A 16,459-nucleotide genomic window follows, 5' to 3' on the forward strand; every position below is an offset into this window, starting at 1 on the left:
CGACTGTGTTGGCCAGTGAGCTAGTCCCATCTGCCCATGTTTGGCCCATAGACTGCTAAATCTCTCCTAACCATGTACTTGACCATGTGGCTTTTAAATGTTGCTAATGTGCCCATCTCGACCACTATTCCTGGCAGCTTATTCCAAATATGCATCACCCTTTGCGTGAAGAAGCTGCCCCTGATGTCCCTTTTAAATCTCTCACCTCTGATCTTAAAGCTATGCCCTCTTGTTTTTAGCACCTCTTCCCTGGGAAAAAGACTGTGTGCTTTCACCCTGTCTATGCCTCTCATGATCTTTTATACCTCTATCAGGTCACCTCTCAATCTGTTATGCTCCAGAGAATAAAGTCCAGGTCTATGCAACCTCTCCTTGTAACTCAGGCCCCCAAGTCCAGGCAACATCCTTGCTGCAGCTTCCTTTGTTTCCATTTACATTGTCTACTACGAAAACAGTGGAAGAAATGGATACCAATCTTTCTGTACCCAAAACAGAATCATATGAGACACAGCAATGTGCTTCCATTCATTTTGAGAGCTGCCTCTGAAATCCTACTCTCGGGTAGATTTTAATCTAGTTAGCTACTCTTCCTCTTGTTTTTGTTATTCTTCTCCAACAATGTGTGATACCCTGTCAAAAGCTTTGTGAAAATTTGTGTTCATCCCTTCAATCGCATTTCCATAAGACCACTTCTTTATGCTCTTCAAAGAACTGTGTCTGAGTTATCAAGTATCACCCTTGCTTCTGAAATTGGTATTGCCTATGCTTCATTATTTTCTCTATAACTAGATATGTAGTGATTTTAGGTCTTAAATAAAATTTCCAATGTTTTCTATTTGCAATTTTTTTTCGAACTGTCCTTTAATTACTTGGACCAGCTTTGCCTCAATTTTTCAAACAAGGGCATTCTATTGACAACTCTCAGTCCTCTGACACTTCTATTCTCAATGAAGTTCTTAAGGAGTTTTCCACAATTTATTGTCCTTGCCTTAATTAACTTCTCTGATATGTCTTAGGTACTTAGTCCTTCAATTTCCTTTTAACTAATTTAGGATTTATCTACTCTTTTTGTATCCTTGGAAATTTCCATTTGTCCTTTAGCAATTCATTTCTCTGAAATTCCACAGAACATTTAACAATTCTTATGTTTCTGATTACTTTGTATTTGAATGCTTTATGTTATGTTTTGAAACCTTCTTGTATTTTGTTTTCCTTATTCTTTTGATATCTTTCCATAATCACTTGTATTTTTTTGTACTTTTATCATTTTCACATTGTCAGTAAACCTGGGCAACATAGTTTCATTTTGTTTTTATTTATTCACTTCTATCATTCTGAAATTTGAAATGGTGTCCCTGTGTATGTATTCTGTAACTTTACAGTCTTTCTTTCAAAACTATCCCACTATCGATCAATTGTCTGGTGTGTCAATTTCCAATTTCACCTGATGACATCTGGCTCACTCCTAGAGTAAAAGTTCAGCATCTAGGTCTGTTGCAAACCGTAAACTTGCATCATAGCACCAAATGAGTCCTAAAGGGATTTATAATATCCCATCCTAATTTAGCTGTTGTCTCTGAGTCTCCCAACTGAACCCGGTAAATAGGAATTAGGATTCCAGGTGGCAGGATGACATTAGTGACACTAGGAATGGTTCCTGACATCTGGATAAGTAGCAACAATTGAAATTAGCATTCTCTGTGAAACTTTCCTGTAGAGTTTCATGAAGTAATTTGGAAAAATAACCATTAGAAGCTATTAAAAGCTTAAAGAACCATATTTAGCAGTTCACCTACTTAAATGCAAATGATGTCTCCTGGGACATTGTGTGTATTGCAGAGACTTGAACTGCAAGGTATGCATCCATAACCCTCCATTCCCTGCATACTCATGTGTCTGTCTATATATCATGCAAACAGTGTATTTTCACAGAGACTTTGAAAACTTGTTCCAGGAGGTATCCTGGACCTCTCTATTTTTGGAAAAGTTTGTTATAATACTTTTCCATTAAAAGGCACGATTAACACAATTTAAATTAACATGTTACTTTGGGATTGTTTTAACCTAATTAAAAATAATAAACATCAAGAAAGGTGGATAACTCATGAGGCCTGGATGAAATGTATGTCAGGTCTTAAGGGAAGTCAGGAAGGAAATAGCAGAGGGCCCTGATTTTCATCTTTCGATCCTCTGGCTGTAGACATGCTGCCAGAGACTATCTACTATGGGACTGTTGTTTAATAAGGTAGAAAAGAATATAGTGAGTGTCTCCAGGCCAGTCAGCTGAACATCAGACGTAGGCAAATTAATAGAAAAAATACAGTAAAAATCATTATCTAGAGAGATGCTGGTTAAGGAACCGTTGGTTTTGAATTGTTCAGGAAAATTCATGTCCGAGTAACTGAATTGAATTTTTGGAGAGATAACAAGGAGGGTCAATGAAGGAAACGCATTTGATTTTGTCTGTGTGGATTTTAGCAAGAAAGCTGATGATCAGGGAACTAAAGGCCCGGGGGATTTAAGGGAATCAATAATTTGGATTAAATATGAGCTCAGTGGGAGAAAACAAAGGGTAATTTTCAATGCAAGTTCAATGACAGGAGGGCAGTACGTAGTGAGTTCCTACAGAGACTAGGTCCCTTGCTTTTTGTGAGATAGACCATTAATTTGGACAGAAATATAGGGACTATGATTAAGAAGTTTGCAGGTAATACCAAAATTGTTAGGAAGATATCAAAGGGTGGGTACTTAAAGAACAAATGGAATTTAATCAGGAGAAGTATTAGATAATGTATTTGGAAAGGTAAGACAAAAGCCCAACGAAAAATGTTAGAATACTAATTGTTGAAAAACAGAAGGATCTTGTTTCTATCTGTAGACCATTGAAGGCCACAGGCTTCATTAACATAATGCATAAGCATCCATAAGGATAGATAGTTTATGAAGGCGTAGAATACAAAAGCAGAGAGTCATGTGCTTTCCACAATTCTAGTCTCCACATTGGGTGTAGAGGATATTTACAAGAGCATTACTAGGCCTGAAGCTTCTGCTTTTGAGGAAAGACTGGCCATTTGGGGTTGATTTCTTTGGAATAAAGATAACTAAAGGATATTTAATTAAAGTGTCTAAAATTATGAGAGGCCCAGACAGCAATTATCTTAACAGAGCAGTTGATGACTATAGGACAAAGATGTAAAAGGATTTAAAAAGTAGAAGGATTGGAGGATATTGAAGACCTTTTTCCCCCCCACCCATCCTGTGGTGGATGGTCTAGGATTCACATCTCAGTAAGGGTACTGGAGACAGAAACGATTACCGTGTTCAAAATCTCTTGAAGAACCATAAAGAAGAAAAGCCACATTCAGGGAGATGGGAACTGGGAATAACTATAAAGAGCTTTTTTTTTGGCCAGTATGGATACATAGACTGAATTACCATTTTCTCATGCCATAAATTACTATGATTCTGGAAAAGGGTATTTACATAATTAATTACCAGATTTTAGTTTCTTAAAATTTAACTGCCAATTAAAAATCAAATGCACTATCTGTGAAAATCACAAGATGAATAATAGGGTTACAAAGTTTCACAAAGTTAGCGATGGACCCATAGAAGTTTCCTGCAACTTGTAGCAATTTACAGTTCATGGGGTATCAGTTGTTAGCCAATTCCCATTTTGATGGCAGCTAAGTTGTTCACTATCCTGTGGTTGCAGAGAGAACCATTGGCCGGCTGCAGTGCAGGGGTCAGTTTGTTCCACACCTCTGCGCCTGCTCATTGCAGCACACCACTTGAAGGCACATTGGAGGTCAGAGCATCTGACCTCATCATCCACCACTGAACAGAGTGCTGAGTCTTGGGGTGGAGTTCAGATGTATTTTGTATCTGGCTTCCTACTCTTTTCCAAATGTGACTGCTATATGTAGGGTAACTCCATTGAAAAGCTAGGTTGGTCAGTTTTTTTCTTTATTTTGCTTAATATTTTAAATATTTCAATCATTACAATGTGTTTTGAAGTACAATTATTTTTATATGAAGTTTTAAAATTACATTGATTTCAATTGTTTTGATGTGCCTCTGGATTAATGGAGCAGGCAGGGCTTAAAATCCGCCACCTGAGGCCTAGTTGCTGCTTGCAGGATGGTTGCAACAGTGACACCTGGAGGATGTTTGGACATCCAGAGCATGATCTGATGATCTGGCCCAATTTTTATTTTTAGCAAAGCACAATCCACTTATGTTTCCTGACTAGAAATGAACACAGGGCGAAGAGTGTAAAGATGACAAACTGTCATACTTGCTGTCAGTTGCACATTATTCATATTGCCAATTATCTTGTTTTACATATTTTGCAGGTCCCCAGAAACATTGAAAGCAGCGAGAAATGAAGTTGAAAACCTGCTTCGTATAACAAATCAAAACACTGGAGACATTAATAATCCTATCATATTCACTAAAGAACAACTGGAGAGCATGACAATTACAGGTAAGAACATGATCATATATGTTATCCTAGTATTTATTTGTGCAATGGATATCCACATCCAAATTGAGACTGAACTAAAATTGTCATGGGGCTGGAAATTCTATCATGTACTGCTTGGTGTTTAACTGTTACATGAATGCAAGGTTGAGTTGAACAAGACTAAACAATGCATGTTGTGCTTTATGAACATTTTTGCTGCCACTTCTGTGAGTGTGATGCACTAATGGATGCAGGAGGTAGAGTACACATGGTGTAATGCTTAACTTGGTGCCTGCAGTTAAGATTCTACCACTTACTTCTGATTAAGGCACAATAGGGGCCACCCATGGGGAAACAAAATTTAAATAGTTCCACCATGCACAGCAGCCACACTATTTAAAGGTGTAACCAACCTCTTATAGCTTTGTTAGAGACAATTGGAGATCAACAGGGATCTTCCCAGGGTAATAGGAACATTGCAGCAAATGTTGAGAGGAATCCTGGTAAGTACTGAGTAAGAAATTGCATTTAATACCAATTCACCATGGATACTTCAGTGCTAGTCCCTTGGATCGTGCTACATCACTAGGAGCAAGACAAAATGCTGTAAACATGAGAGATTTCCAAAGGACTCCAAAAGAGGCAGGGATGAATCCTTTTCTGTTAGCACATACAGTAAGCCATACTCCCATCTCCATCTCTCTGAGAAGCATTGTATTCAAAGGCAGGGGGACAGACATCTACCACTTGTTGCAGGCAAAGCTCCAGCCAATCACCAATGCTTTTAGTATACTGCCTAAGAAAGGTAAAGGTCACTGACAGTTTTAACCTGTTAGCCTTTGAATCCAGGTAATGGTGACTGATGTGTGACTTATTTTGCAGTTTACAGTATATTTCAGTATTAGGTATGCTCTTCGCCGAAGGGGTGAGGACTTCATCACCTTCAGTTTGAGTAGGGAATAGCTGATGACACAGGCACACAGATTTGGCAAGTTCAATGATTCATTGATTACACTCAGGTGATGCTCTGGACTCATTGTGCGAGGCTGGAGCTTAAAGTGAATCATGTCACAGATGTCAGTCTGACTGGAGCCAGTGGGTCATATGGAGACAAGCGGAGAGAGCCTTTGGTGCCCTCAATTTAAAATTCCGGTGCTTTGATAGATCAGGGATGCCTTACACAATCTAACAAATATAAGGGCTTGATTCTTGCCTTCTGATGGTAGAGGAGGATTGGTGCGGACCGTGATGAAGGCAGGCTCTCTCCAGGTGTGTTTTTAGGGTGTACTACATGGCCAAGAGAACCCCACATCACTGGCTCTATTTTCAGGTAGAGAGACCCTTATTTAGCCATTGAGACCAAGCCTTGTGAACACATTTGAATTTCCAATGACAAAGTAGTATGGTGACACACTCTGGCAATTAACCTCTGCGTCATATGAAAGTCACAGCAGTTCCATTTATTATTTCAGTTAATACTCAAAGGCATGTCAAACACCCATTCATCACTATATAAACATTTTGGAGTTCAGTTATAAATGGAGGCATATCAGAGCATCTCAAACCTATGGAATACACAACCTGTGCCATGTGGGAAGTTTAGAGTATTTTCTGTGTCCTAGGCAAGTGCAGGAAGTGTTGTCACTGGAGGAGTGGGAGCTCAGGGTTTTAGACCTCGAGCGACAGCTAAATTCACTGCACTCCGTCTGTGAGCTGAGTGTTTCATGGGTAGAACATTTCAGGAGGTGGCTATCCTGCAGCATGTGTGCAGGCAGAGAGGAATGGTGACCACCAGACAGACGCAAGAAAGAACAAACATATACAAGAGGCCCCTTAGAGCATTTTGCTGTCTAATCTGTATCTAATTCTGAATGCTTATAGAGGAGATGGTTCCCTCTGGCAACTTCAGCTAGAGCCAAGATCATAGCTGCATGGGTGACTCAGTTGTACAGGGAGGAAGGAGAGAGGTCAAGAGAGTAACATTTACTGGATTCAGTCATTCTACAGATAGGGGAGCATTTAGACATCTCTGTTGTTGCAGATGTGATGGCAGGAAAGTATGTTGTCTCTCTGGTGCCAGGTGAAGAATACAACTAAATGGCTGCAGACCATTCTAGAGGGGAAGGTCAAAAGCCAGAGATCGTGGTCGACATTAGTACCTATTGATAAAAGCTGAAAACAACTAAAGGTTCAAGTACCCAGAATCTAAAGTCTTCCCTCCATAACAAGCATCCAGTCATGCATTTATCTGCGCCTTCTTCCTATTCCTGTACTCAATGGAGCATGCTACTGATAGCAGTGTGGAGATTATTATCTTTGATATCCTATTTTCTAATTTGAATTGGTTTATTATTGGAATTGGTTTATTATTGTCACTTGTACCGAGGTACAATGAAAAACTTGTCTTGCATACCGTTCATACAGATCAATTCATTACACGGTGCATTGAGATAGTACAAGGTAAAACAATACAGAATGCAAAATAAGGTGTCACAGCTACAGAGAGAGTGCAGTGCAGGTAGACAATAAGGTGTAAGGTCATAATGAGGTAGATTGTGAGGTCAAGAGTCCATCTTATCGTACTAGGGAACAGTTCAATAGTCTTATAACAGTGGGATAGAAGCTGTCCTTGTGCCTAGTAGTAAGTCCTTACAATTTGGAATTCACTGCCTCAAAGCATAGTACAGACAGAAGCTCTCTTGACATTTACAAAATATTTGAATGTGTGTTTGAAGAGCTGTAACCTACAGGGCTATGGACTGGCTGCTAGAAGCTAGGATTAGGCTGGGGAATATGTCCTTGACTGACATGAACATGTAGTCTCCCTCTGTGTCCTAAATTTTGTGTGATTTTGTGAACAAGTTAATCCTGTGGTTCCAGAAACATTCATAAGACACTTGACATCCATAATATGCTTAAGTGTTGTGCTTTGCACAACTTTAGAATTATTCAGTTGAAGTAATGTTTTATATCATACTGCCTGACATTGCTACTGTAGTTAATTTAAGATATAAACATATTATACTTAACAATTTTTTAGGAAATTAATATCTGGCTTTGTTTGATGCAATGCTCTGTGAATTGTTGCTAAAGAATTCTTTGAAAAAATTTTTTAACAGGTAGTCTAATAAGCGAAGTTCTCCGCTTATCCAGTGCATCAATGATGTTGCGTGTCGCCACTGAGAACTTTGTGCTACCACTGGATTCAGGTATAAAGGTGGCTGTGCGAAAAGGAGATAAAATTGGTTTATTTCCTCAACAAGTACATTTGGACCCAGATATTTATGAGGACCCTTTGGTAGGTCAAAGAATATCAAACATTTGCTCCATAAATCCTGTCTGAATAATTTTTAGTATTATGATTCAGAAAAGCACTTTAGTTGAATGTTATTACTGTTACAGAGATACTTAGCATGATGTTGCAAGAGCCGTCTTGTGATTTCACTTTGGGTTTCCTTTCATTTCCTTATTATCATTTCCTTATTATCCGACACACATGTCATTTTATATCTCCTCCAAATGCAGCAATGATTGACAAATATTTCATCCTATTGAGACTATATAATTGCATGGAATGTACATTTGGCCCAATAGGTCAATGCCAATGTTAACCCTCTGCCTGACCCTACTATTTTACTTCCCCCTGCTCTATCAACATATTCTTTGTTCCCTTCTTCCCCATGTACATTTCCTTTAAATAAATTCATACTATTTACTTATGGTAGCATGTTTATATTCTGACCATTCTCAAAGTAAAGGAGCTTTCCTGTATTCCTGATTGAGTTTATTGCGCTCTTATGTACATGTTTTGGATCTCTTCCCCTTCGAACTAAAACTACACCATCTAATCCTTCATAATTTTAAAGGCTTCTGTTGGACCATTGTGGAGTCTCTCTTCTGATGAAAAGAACCTCAGTTTTTCCAGGTCATCCTAATAGCTATCAATACAATGATATTCAAACCATATTACTCTGATGTGTTTGTCTTGAACCAATGTAATCCTTGTGTGGTGATAAAGTTGGAAAGCCAGGATATTTAGCCAGCTACAATGACAGAATTACAATATAGCCTGAGGCATTATGATGTGTGACTTGTATAGGAACTTGGAGTTAATGGTATTCCTATAATGTTACTGCTTACTTATATTGGTGGTACAGCTCTTAGGCTTGAATTATTGCAGTCTATTCTGTCTGTGTAAAGTACATACTGCAGTTACAGTACACAGGTGGTGAAAGAGGGCGATATTGATGTTTAGTGCCAAGGGTGTACATGATGTAGACTGCTCTATTCTTTGGTACTAAGTTACTTGAGTATTGTTAAAGCTGAACTTATCCAGCTAAATGTTGATATTTCAACATGCACCTGATTTGAGCCTTGTAGATGTTGGAGAGCATTTAAGAAATCAGGAAGTGAGGACATGACACCTTTACATTATTCTTGTTGCCATATTGTTGATGGTGATCCTGTTGAAGACCATGAGAAAATGATTGGAGCTTTTTGTTGTTTGAAAGAGTCACCTATGTGGTGCAAATGTTATTTTCTACTTGTGATTCTGAGCCTAAATGTTCTTTAGATTTTTGCAAAGACTTGCATGGACTATGTTATTATTGAAGTAATCTGATTTTAGCTGCACAAAGTGGATTCATCAGCAAACACCTCACTCCTGAACTGATGTTGGAGGTGATGTCATTGATGAAGTAAATCAAGATGGAGGAATTTTATATATAAAAAAAGAGCTGCAGGATATCCTGTGACAGTGATAATTGCCCTCTGACACCCACAACCAATTTCCTCTACATCGGGTATGATTCCAGCCACTAGGTTGTTTTCTCTTTGGATCCTGTTGAAAGTTTTGCTGTAGCTTTTTGGTCAAGTGTTGTTTTGATGTAGAGGGCAACTACATTTTGTATTCGTATCTGGATCAATACATCTGGCAAGCACAGTGATGCAGCTATTTGAGCCGCTGCCTTACAGCGCCAGTGATCTGGATCCATTCCTGACCTACGTGGAGTTTGCATGTTCTCCCTGTAACTGTGTTGGTTTCCTCAGGATGCTCCAGTCTTCCCCCATATCCCAAAGGTCAATGGGTTAATTGGCCACTGTAAATTTTCCCTAGTGTGTGGGTGAGTGGTAGAATCTGAGGTAAGCTAATGAAAATGTGGGAAATTTTTTTAATGGGATTGGTGTAAATGAGTGATGGCCGGCACAGACTCAGTGGGCTGAAGGGCCTGTTTCAGTGCTGTGTCTCTATGATTCTAAGATTACAGTGAACTATGGTGTTGAGTAACTCTGATGGAACATGAACGGAGGAAAAGTTAGCAGATTATTGAAGTGTCTGTGTGCTATGGCACTTGGGATTATGCCATCACTTTACTAATGATTGTCAGGAGACTGAATGAGAAGCATTTGGGCTGAGTTATATCAGACTAGTTTTTATGGATAGGACATATCCAGGTAATATTTCATGTTGTTGATGAGGTTCACTGTAAGGGCCTTGCTAAAAGACTGGTTAATTCTGATTTAAAAGTCATAAGCAATTTGGTTAGGATGCTGTCATGGCTCATAGATTGTTCTTTGTCTACTAATCTGATTCTTAGTGTCACATGGACTAAAAGTAATGTTTGGAATAGTGACTCGTGTGACTGCGAGATTCTTGTTTGACTGAAGATCTTTGCAAGGTGTTGTTTATTGCATTTATATGCTGGGTTGCAGTATTGCTGAGGATGTTCAATGAGTTTCCCTTTTCCTCTCTTTCTTGTCACCTCTTCACGTCATATTTAATTTCCTGTTCCCTTCAACCATCTCTCTCAATAGAATGTGTAAGACCAACTCCTCTCTGCTCCTGAGCCTACTGCACTCTTTCAAGAAAGGCAAAAGGATGAAAATCTCAATCTGGCCCAGCTGGGAATACACCTCTGTGGCTGAATCTAAGAGACATATTTTCTTGAATGTAGTATATTATGGAGAACTTCTGCTTAAAGCATTCATATTTATGATTAAATGATCAAACAAATATGTAATTATGTTGTTTTACCTCTCAGTTCAGCTACTATTTAAAAAGCTTTGTAACCATAGAATCTTATACACCTATCCTACCCTTCCTATTTTAGTTCGATAAAACTTTTCATATTAGTATAGTATCATAAAACTATTCCATATTTCACAAAATTACAACAGGAGGATTCATATACCTTGAAAATATTGCAAGATGTTGATTTTCTATTTGATCATTTTTTAAATGCACTAAAACAAAGTCTCGTTCCTATTCTTTCAGGAATTTAAATATGACAGATTTTTGGATGAAAATGGAAAAGAGAAGACCACATTCTACAAAAATGGTAGAAAGCTTAAGAACTACCTTTTGCCATTTGGCTCTGGTGTCAGTATGTGTCCTGGTCGTTTTTTTGCTATCAATGAGATCAAACAGTTTTTGTCTTTACTATTATGCTACTTTGACATGGAACTGCTTGATCCCTCAGCACCGATTCCACCCCTTGATAATTCAAGGGCTGGGTTAGGAATTCTCCCGCCAGTTCATGATGTTCAGTTCCGTTATCGTCTGAAATAACAATGGCATACTGATATCACAGAAAACTAGAATTTGGCACAATGCCTAGTATAGAATTTTTTGTCTTTATTTAGGCTATATAAAAACTAATACTCTTCTGCTTTATATGCCAACCCCTGTTATAACAATTTTATAGTAATTAAAGTTTTAAAAAAGTGTTGGGTCTATCCTACTGTTTCTTAATTTTTCTACTAACAATTGTGGAATTCTTACAATATAGCCCTGAGTTCATGAAGCTACAATTTGCAGAGCTGCTGTTCAGGGCTGCCCTCAATCAGTATTGTTAATAAAAAGGTTTAAATGTTGTCCTCTTTAAGGGTGTTGGTATCAGTGACAATGTTTCATAGATGAAGAAATATTATGTGGAATTATATATAACCTTCAACGCAGGAAATAGTAATTCTGCCTGGCTAGCATGTGCTGGTGTTCACAATGCACACAAATCTTTTCTCCTACCAATATTATCTCAGCGCTTTAGCATACCTTCCCATTCTTGTTTTTTTAAATATATTCATCTAATTTCCTTTTGAAAGCACTAACTACTCTTTGTATAAAGAAAATTCTCTTTTGGTTATATAGCATGAGCTAATTTTCTAATACAAATGTTAATTTAAACAAAAATTACTCCTGCTTTTCCTTTAAAAAATCTTTCATTTAAAAAAAAATTTAAGGGAAGATATAAATGGGACCTCCAAGTTTTTCTCCATATGAGGGCTTTACAGCCTCATTCACTTACATAGTACTGATAAGTTGGACTTGTACTTGGAATTGGGAGAGATGGTTGAAGGGAAGGGGAAATTAAAGATAAGTCAGAGCCATCTTTCTGTAGGCTCCTAGAATGTTACAAGGCTGTAGACTTGTTATCTCATCAAGTTTCTATTAATATGATTTTTCCTGACATGAATCACCTGAAGAATGTCACTTTCTTCTTTATGGCCATTAAAGTTATTTGTTCATTAAGTAGCAAATTCCCTTTGAAAAGGGATTGTACTTCAACAACAATAAATTATGTGGAGACTTTTACATTCTTATTGTGCAGAGATTCTTTTCCAGCCTTCATTTAATTTTTTTGTGATTATCTTTACACGATCTCAAGAATGGCATAATGGGTCATGCATCATGGTGGTACTGCAGGTAGTGCAGCTGTCTCACAGCTCCAGTGATTGGGATTCGATTCTAACCTCCTGTGTTGTCTGTATGGAGTTCATGCATTGTCCTTGTGACCAGGTGGGCTTCTGCTGGGTGCTCTGTTCTCCATTTCAGTGACCCACAAATTGGAGAATATTGCAAAGCTCAGCTGCCCAATGCTTCCTCAAGAGGAAACAATTGGTTTTACTTTTATTAGGGGGCCATTTTCAGTTAACTTCTGAAGCTTGTAGAGGCTGCAAGGATGGAGTAGCAATTTATAATTGACCTGCTTTTGAGTGCAGAATGTTATTTCTATACAATGCACCTTTCCATGGAGGCTTCAGTACTGGTCCCACTGGGCAAGCTGCATGACTGTAGCAAAAGGAGGGGGCCCTACATTTCCCAGAGAACATTGAAGAAGGAAGGGACGTGGAGCTAATTCCTGGGGATCTTATCCACCATTCTGAACTTCTTAGCCACCAGATCATTTCAGATGGGGGCAGCTGAGCTTTGCCATATTTCACAATTTATGGGTCACTGATGCTCTCTACTTAAAGAGAGTGTTAACCCGATTTTGAAGTCCCACTTCCATCTGCTGTAAATCACACAGTGCCACAGGTTAATTCAAATGCGTTTATTTAGCAATATATTGCTAGGGAGAAACCTCCTGACTCTCAGGCAGAGACCGCGGCGGGGTTCTCCGAGGTACAGAGGGGCCAGACAGTAATTTATACAAACATTGTCACGCACACTTTAATGAGTCAGGCGCGGGAGTTCTTGGTTGAGCAGGAAACGGACAAAGGGCTACTGCAGATGGACAAAGAGCAGCCTCACACCCCAGGTTCAGCTAATCGTTTTGCAATCGGGTGAGACAAAGGCAGGTATCACCTTCATTGTTTGAGACAGCCTTCCCATTTCCTGTTAAGACTGACCGTCATCTCCATAGTCAAACATAATGTGAATCCAATTAAGTTCCAGACACAGCAATTACCACACAGCACCCAGCCCAGGAGAGCAGTGGTGTGGCTGTTCTGGTCTGAAGGACACTTTTTAAATCAGTATTTCGAGCAGCCATAATTCTCATCTGTCTTAAGATATGAATAGAGTTATAGTTTATTAATCCTACACCTCCTCAAGAGGAGACTTCATCTACTTGAGCAGATACCAGCAGGCACAGAGATCTGACAGTATTGTAGGCTTCCCAAGAGAAGTGATAGGCTGCACTTGTGCAGCACTCCAGGTTCCCTACGTGAGCCCAGAATTGCAAAACCTATTGCTTACCTGAACATGCAGCTCCTCTGTGATCATCAGGTGAAGTGCCATATTTCCAGGGAGCTTGCATAACATTTCTTTATTCTAAGGGTATCTGTAGTTCCTATCTTATTTTAGCATCAGACTGCTTAAAGGGTTTGCCACTTGCTCGGTTCCTCAACCCTTTTTGGGGTCCTGGTCACGCTGAGTGTTGTTACATCCAGAGCCACGGGAGCACTAGGAACCGAGTGCAGAGTGCCATCAGTGTCTTGAAATTCTGTTGTCTGGACATTTGGGGGCACTTGCATTACTTCCTACTGCAAGTATTGTGCTTTCTCATTGCTACCTGCTCCACAATCATGCCATGAGGACACATCCCTTCTCCGATGAGCTGCAGTTACAGCAGCAGAGGGAGACAGAGAAGGGAAGCATCAGCAAACAAACAAATATGGATCCTCTTTCGACTTGCTGTCAGGGTGTATTCGTAGCCTGGAAATTAAGGGACCCCATACACTGGTTCTACACAAAAGCAAAGAGCACATCTTAACACCACATAACAATGGAATTTCAATAGATAAAATACCATCCTGTTATTCCTGTTTTTGTGGATATGAATATTGACAAAGTGAATTTGACTTTCCCTTCACTTTACTGTCAAGGGCCCAGATGAATATTTTGCAAGAACACCACCATAAGGAAATAACATCTACCAAACATCCTTCCGCACAAACACCTCATGTTGGAGTGAAAGGGGACAGAATGGCACTCTCAGGTAGGTAGCTACAATAAAAGTGAGCTCATCTGCCCACGTTCAAACACAGCCACTGAATAGAGAAAAAAAACGATGACCCACATTTCCCATGTTCTGCTTCTCCCGCTGTTGGCCATTTCCATGACTCTTTCAGAACAAGCCGTGAAAGCAATAGGAAGGACTTCATAATCAAGACAATCTCTCTGAAATCAGTTCACCTACAATGAAAATGAAACTGAAGACAAAACAATGTTAAAGATTAATTATTCAGCCTAGGATAAGAAGAGCTGAATATACAGCTATAGAGAAGTAAAGGCACTCTGCATTTTAAATATGCACATGGTTTTGCATGAGGGTCACAAGAAAAAACATGTTCCACATTCACTTAAGAGAATAAGAATTTCTAGGCCTCAAGTTTCCCTTTATAACAATTAAACCTTGGCTCAAGTAACACATTAGTAAATCCAAGAGTGGCTTTAGTGGCTTTTACAAACAAAACATACATCACACATTTTGCAGTCAGTAGAGAGGCAACAGCACTCACTGTTAATTACATTAATAATAGCCCACAAAATTTCCACAGGGTTTGAGCAAAACTTATTAGTGGGTGTCTGAACCAATGAGATGTTCTATATTGGGGCATCTGTGATATGTGTGAGCGGGGCAAGCAACAGCTTGTGCTCTTCAACCCATCAGATTGAAAAATACACTTTGAGATACGTGAGCTGGAGGCTGCAGGAACCGTGGGCAAGAATTTTAACCCATAAGTGGGGAAAGCAAGGTGAATTAATAGCGAGGGGATGTTGGCAACCCACTGTCAATCTGCTGACTTCTGCATTTAATCCCAATGTATTGTTATTGGTTTATTGTTGTCACTTGTACTGAGGTACAGTGAAAAACCTGTCTTGCATACTGTTTGTACAGATCAATTGTTTACACAGTGCATTGAGGTAGTACAGGGTAAAAACAATAACAGAATATGGTGTAAAGTGTCACAGCTACAGGGAAGTGTGTTGCAGGTAGACAATAAGGTGTAAGGTCATAATAAGGTAGATTGTGAGGTCAAGAGCCCATCTCATTGTATAAGGGAACTGTTCTTAACACAGTGGGATAGAAGCTGTCCTTGAGCCTGGTGGTATGTGCCCTCAGGCTACTGTATCTTCTGCCTAATGGGAGAGGAGAGAAGAGAAGAGAGAATTACCTGGGTGGATGGGGCCTTTGATTATGCTGGCTGCTTCACCAAGGCAGCGAGAGGTACAGACAGAGTCCATTCGAGGGGAGGCTGGTTTCCGTGATGTGCTGGGCTGTGTCCACAACTCTCTGCAGCTTCTTGTGGTCCCGGGCAGAGCAGTTGCCATACCGAGCCGTGATGCATCCAGATAGGATGTTTTCAATGTGTCAGGTTCCTTGGGAGAGACTGAGAGGAGGACTTTAACTAAGTGCCTTTGGAATTAGTCAATGAAATTAAAGCAAGAGCACAGCAACACTGGATGGAGACAGAAGAGGTGACAAATAAATCTGTCAGTAAATACTTAAGCCTCCAGCGGAGGACCATGATGAACAATATCAAAAACCTCCAGAAAAGCTCCCTACATAATCACATCTGTACAGGAGAAAGAGGATCAGTAGAGAGGTCCAACTTAAAGGAGGATAGTACATAAGGTGTACAACAGAGACTTCCTTCACCTGCCTAAGCATTTGTGTCTGAAGAAAATTGGGAATTATGTTGGATGATGGAGGTTCTTTGCAGTTTACTGGAAAAAGGCCTGAGGCTAATTGGATCTGATGATTACACTTTCCCAGTAGCTGTCAAAGTGACCATCCCCTTTAACTTTGTCTCAGGATTTTCCCAGTAAACTGCCAAAGATGTATGGAGGATTTTGCTGTCGCACTCAGTTAGTGTGTGCAGTGGTCTATAATTCCAAGATCTTTCTGCAGTTGTGCACAGGATAACTAATATAATGCTTTCGTCTTGTAGTAAACTATCCCTCCCGATCCCTTCACGCCGCTACAGAGACCCACTGGCCTACCACTTGGAGACAAAAGTGTTTGATGGCACTTGTGAGGAACCCAAGCAATGAAGCAGTATTGACAAAGCCAACAAGAAATCCAATTGACACCATCATTTGCATGCTTACGATATGTTTGATGCCTCTGGAGGCATCGCTAAGTATGCAGCAGTCATGGTGCAACAGCGTGTGTTGGAGGCACAAGCTAGAATGAATTGAGCCCCTGCAGACAGTTGATGATGAGGAAGGTGCAGACATTGAAAAAGGAGTGATGTCAGTACTTCCCA

General features: G+C 39.6%; 1 protein-coding gene across 1 annotated transcript in view; it reads left to right on the forward strand.

Moving 5' to 3' along the window:
• LOC127574008 (cytochrome P450 7A1-like) overlaps positions 1-11,678 on the forward strand; it is a 39,145-nt gene extending 27,467 nt beyond the window's left edge. Inside the window, 3 exon segments of the mRNA XM_052022600.1 lie at positions 4,356-4,486; positions 7,585-7,763; positions 10,740-11,678. Coding sequence (XP_051878560.1) covers positions 4,356-4,486; positions 7,585-7,763; positions 10,740-11,033 — 604 coding nt within the window. The 3' untranslated portion in view covers positions 11,034-11,678.
• Positions 11,679-16,459: the final 4,781 nt, after the last annotated feature.

Source organism: Pristis pectinata, chromosome 9, assembly GCF_009764475.1.
Source record: "Pristis pectinata isolate sPriPec2 chromosome 9, sPriPec2.1.pri, whole genome shotgun sequence".
In the NCBI taxonomy this organism is placed as follows: Eukaryota; Metazoa; Chordata; class Chondrichthyes; order Rhinopristiformes; family Pristidae; genus Pristis; species Pristis pectinata.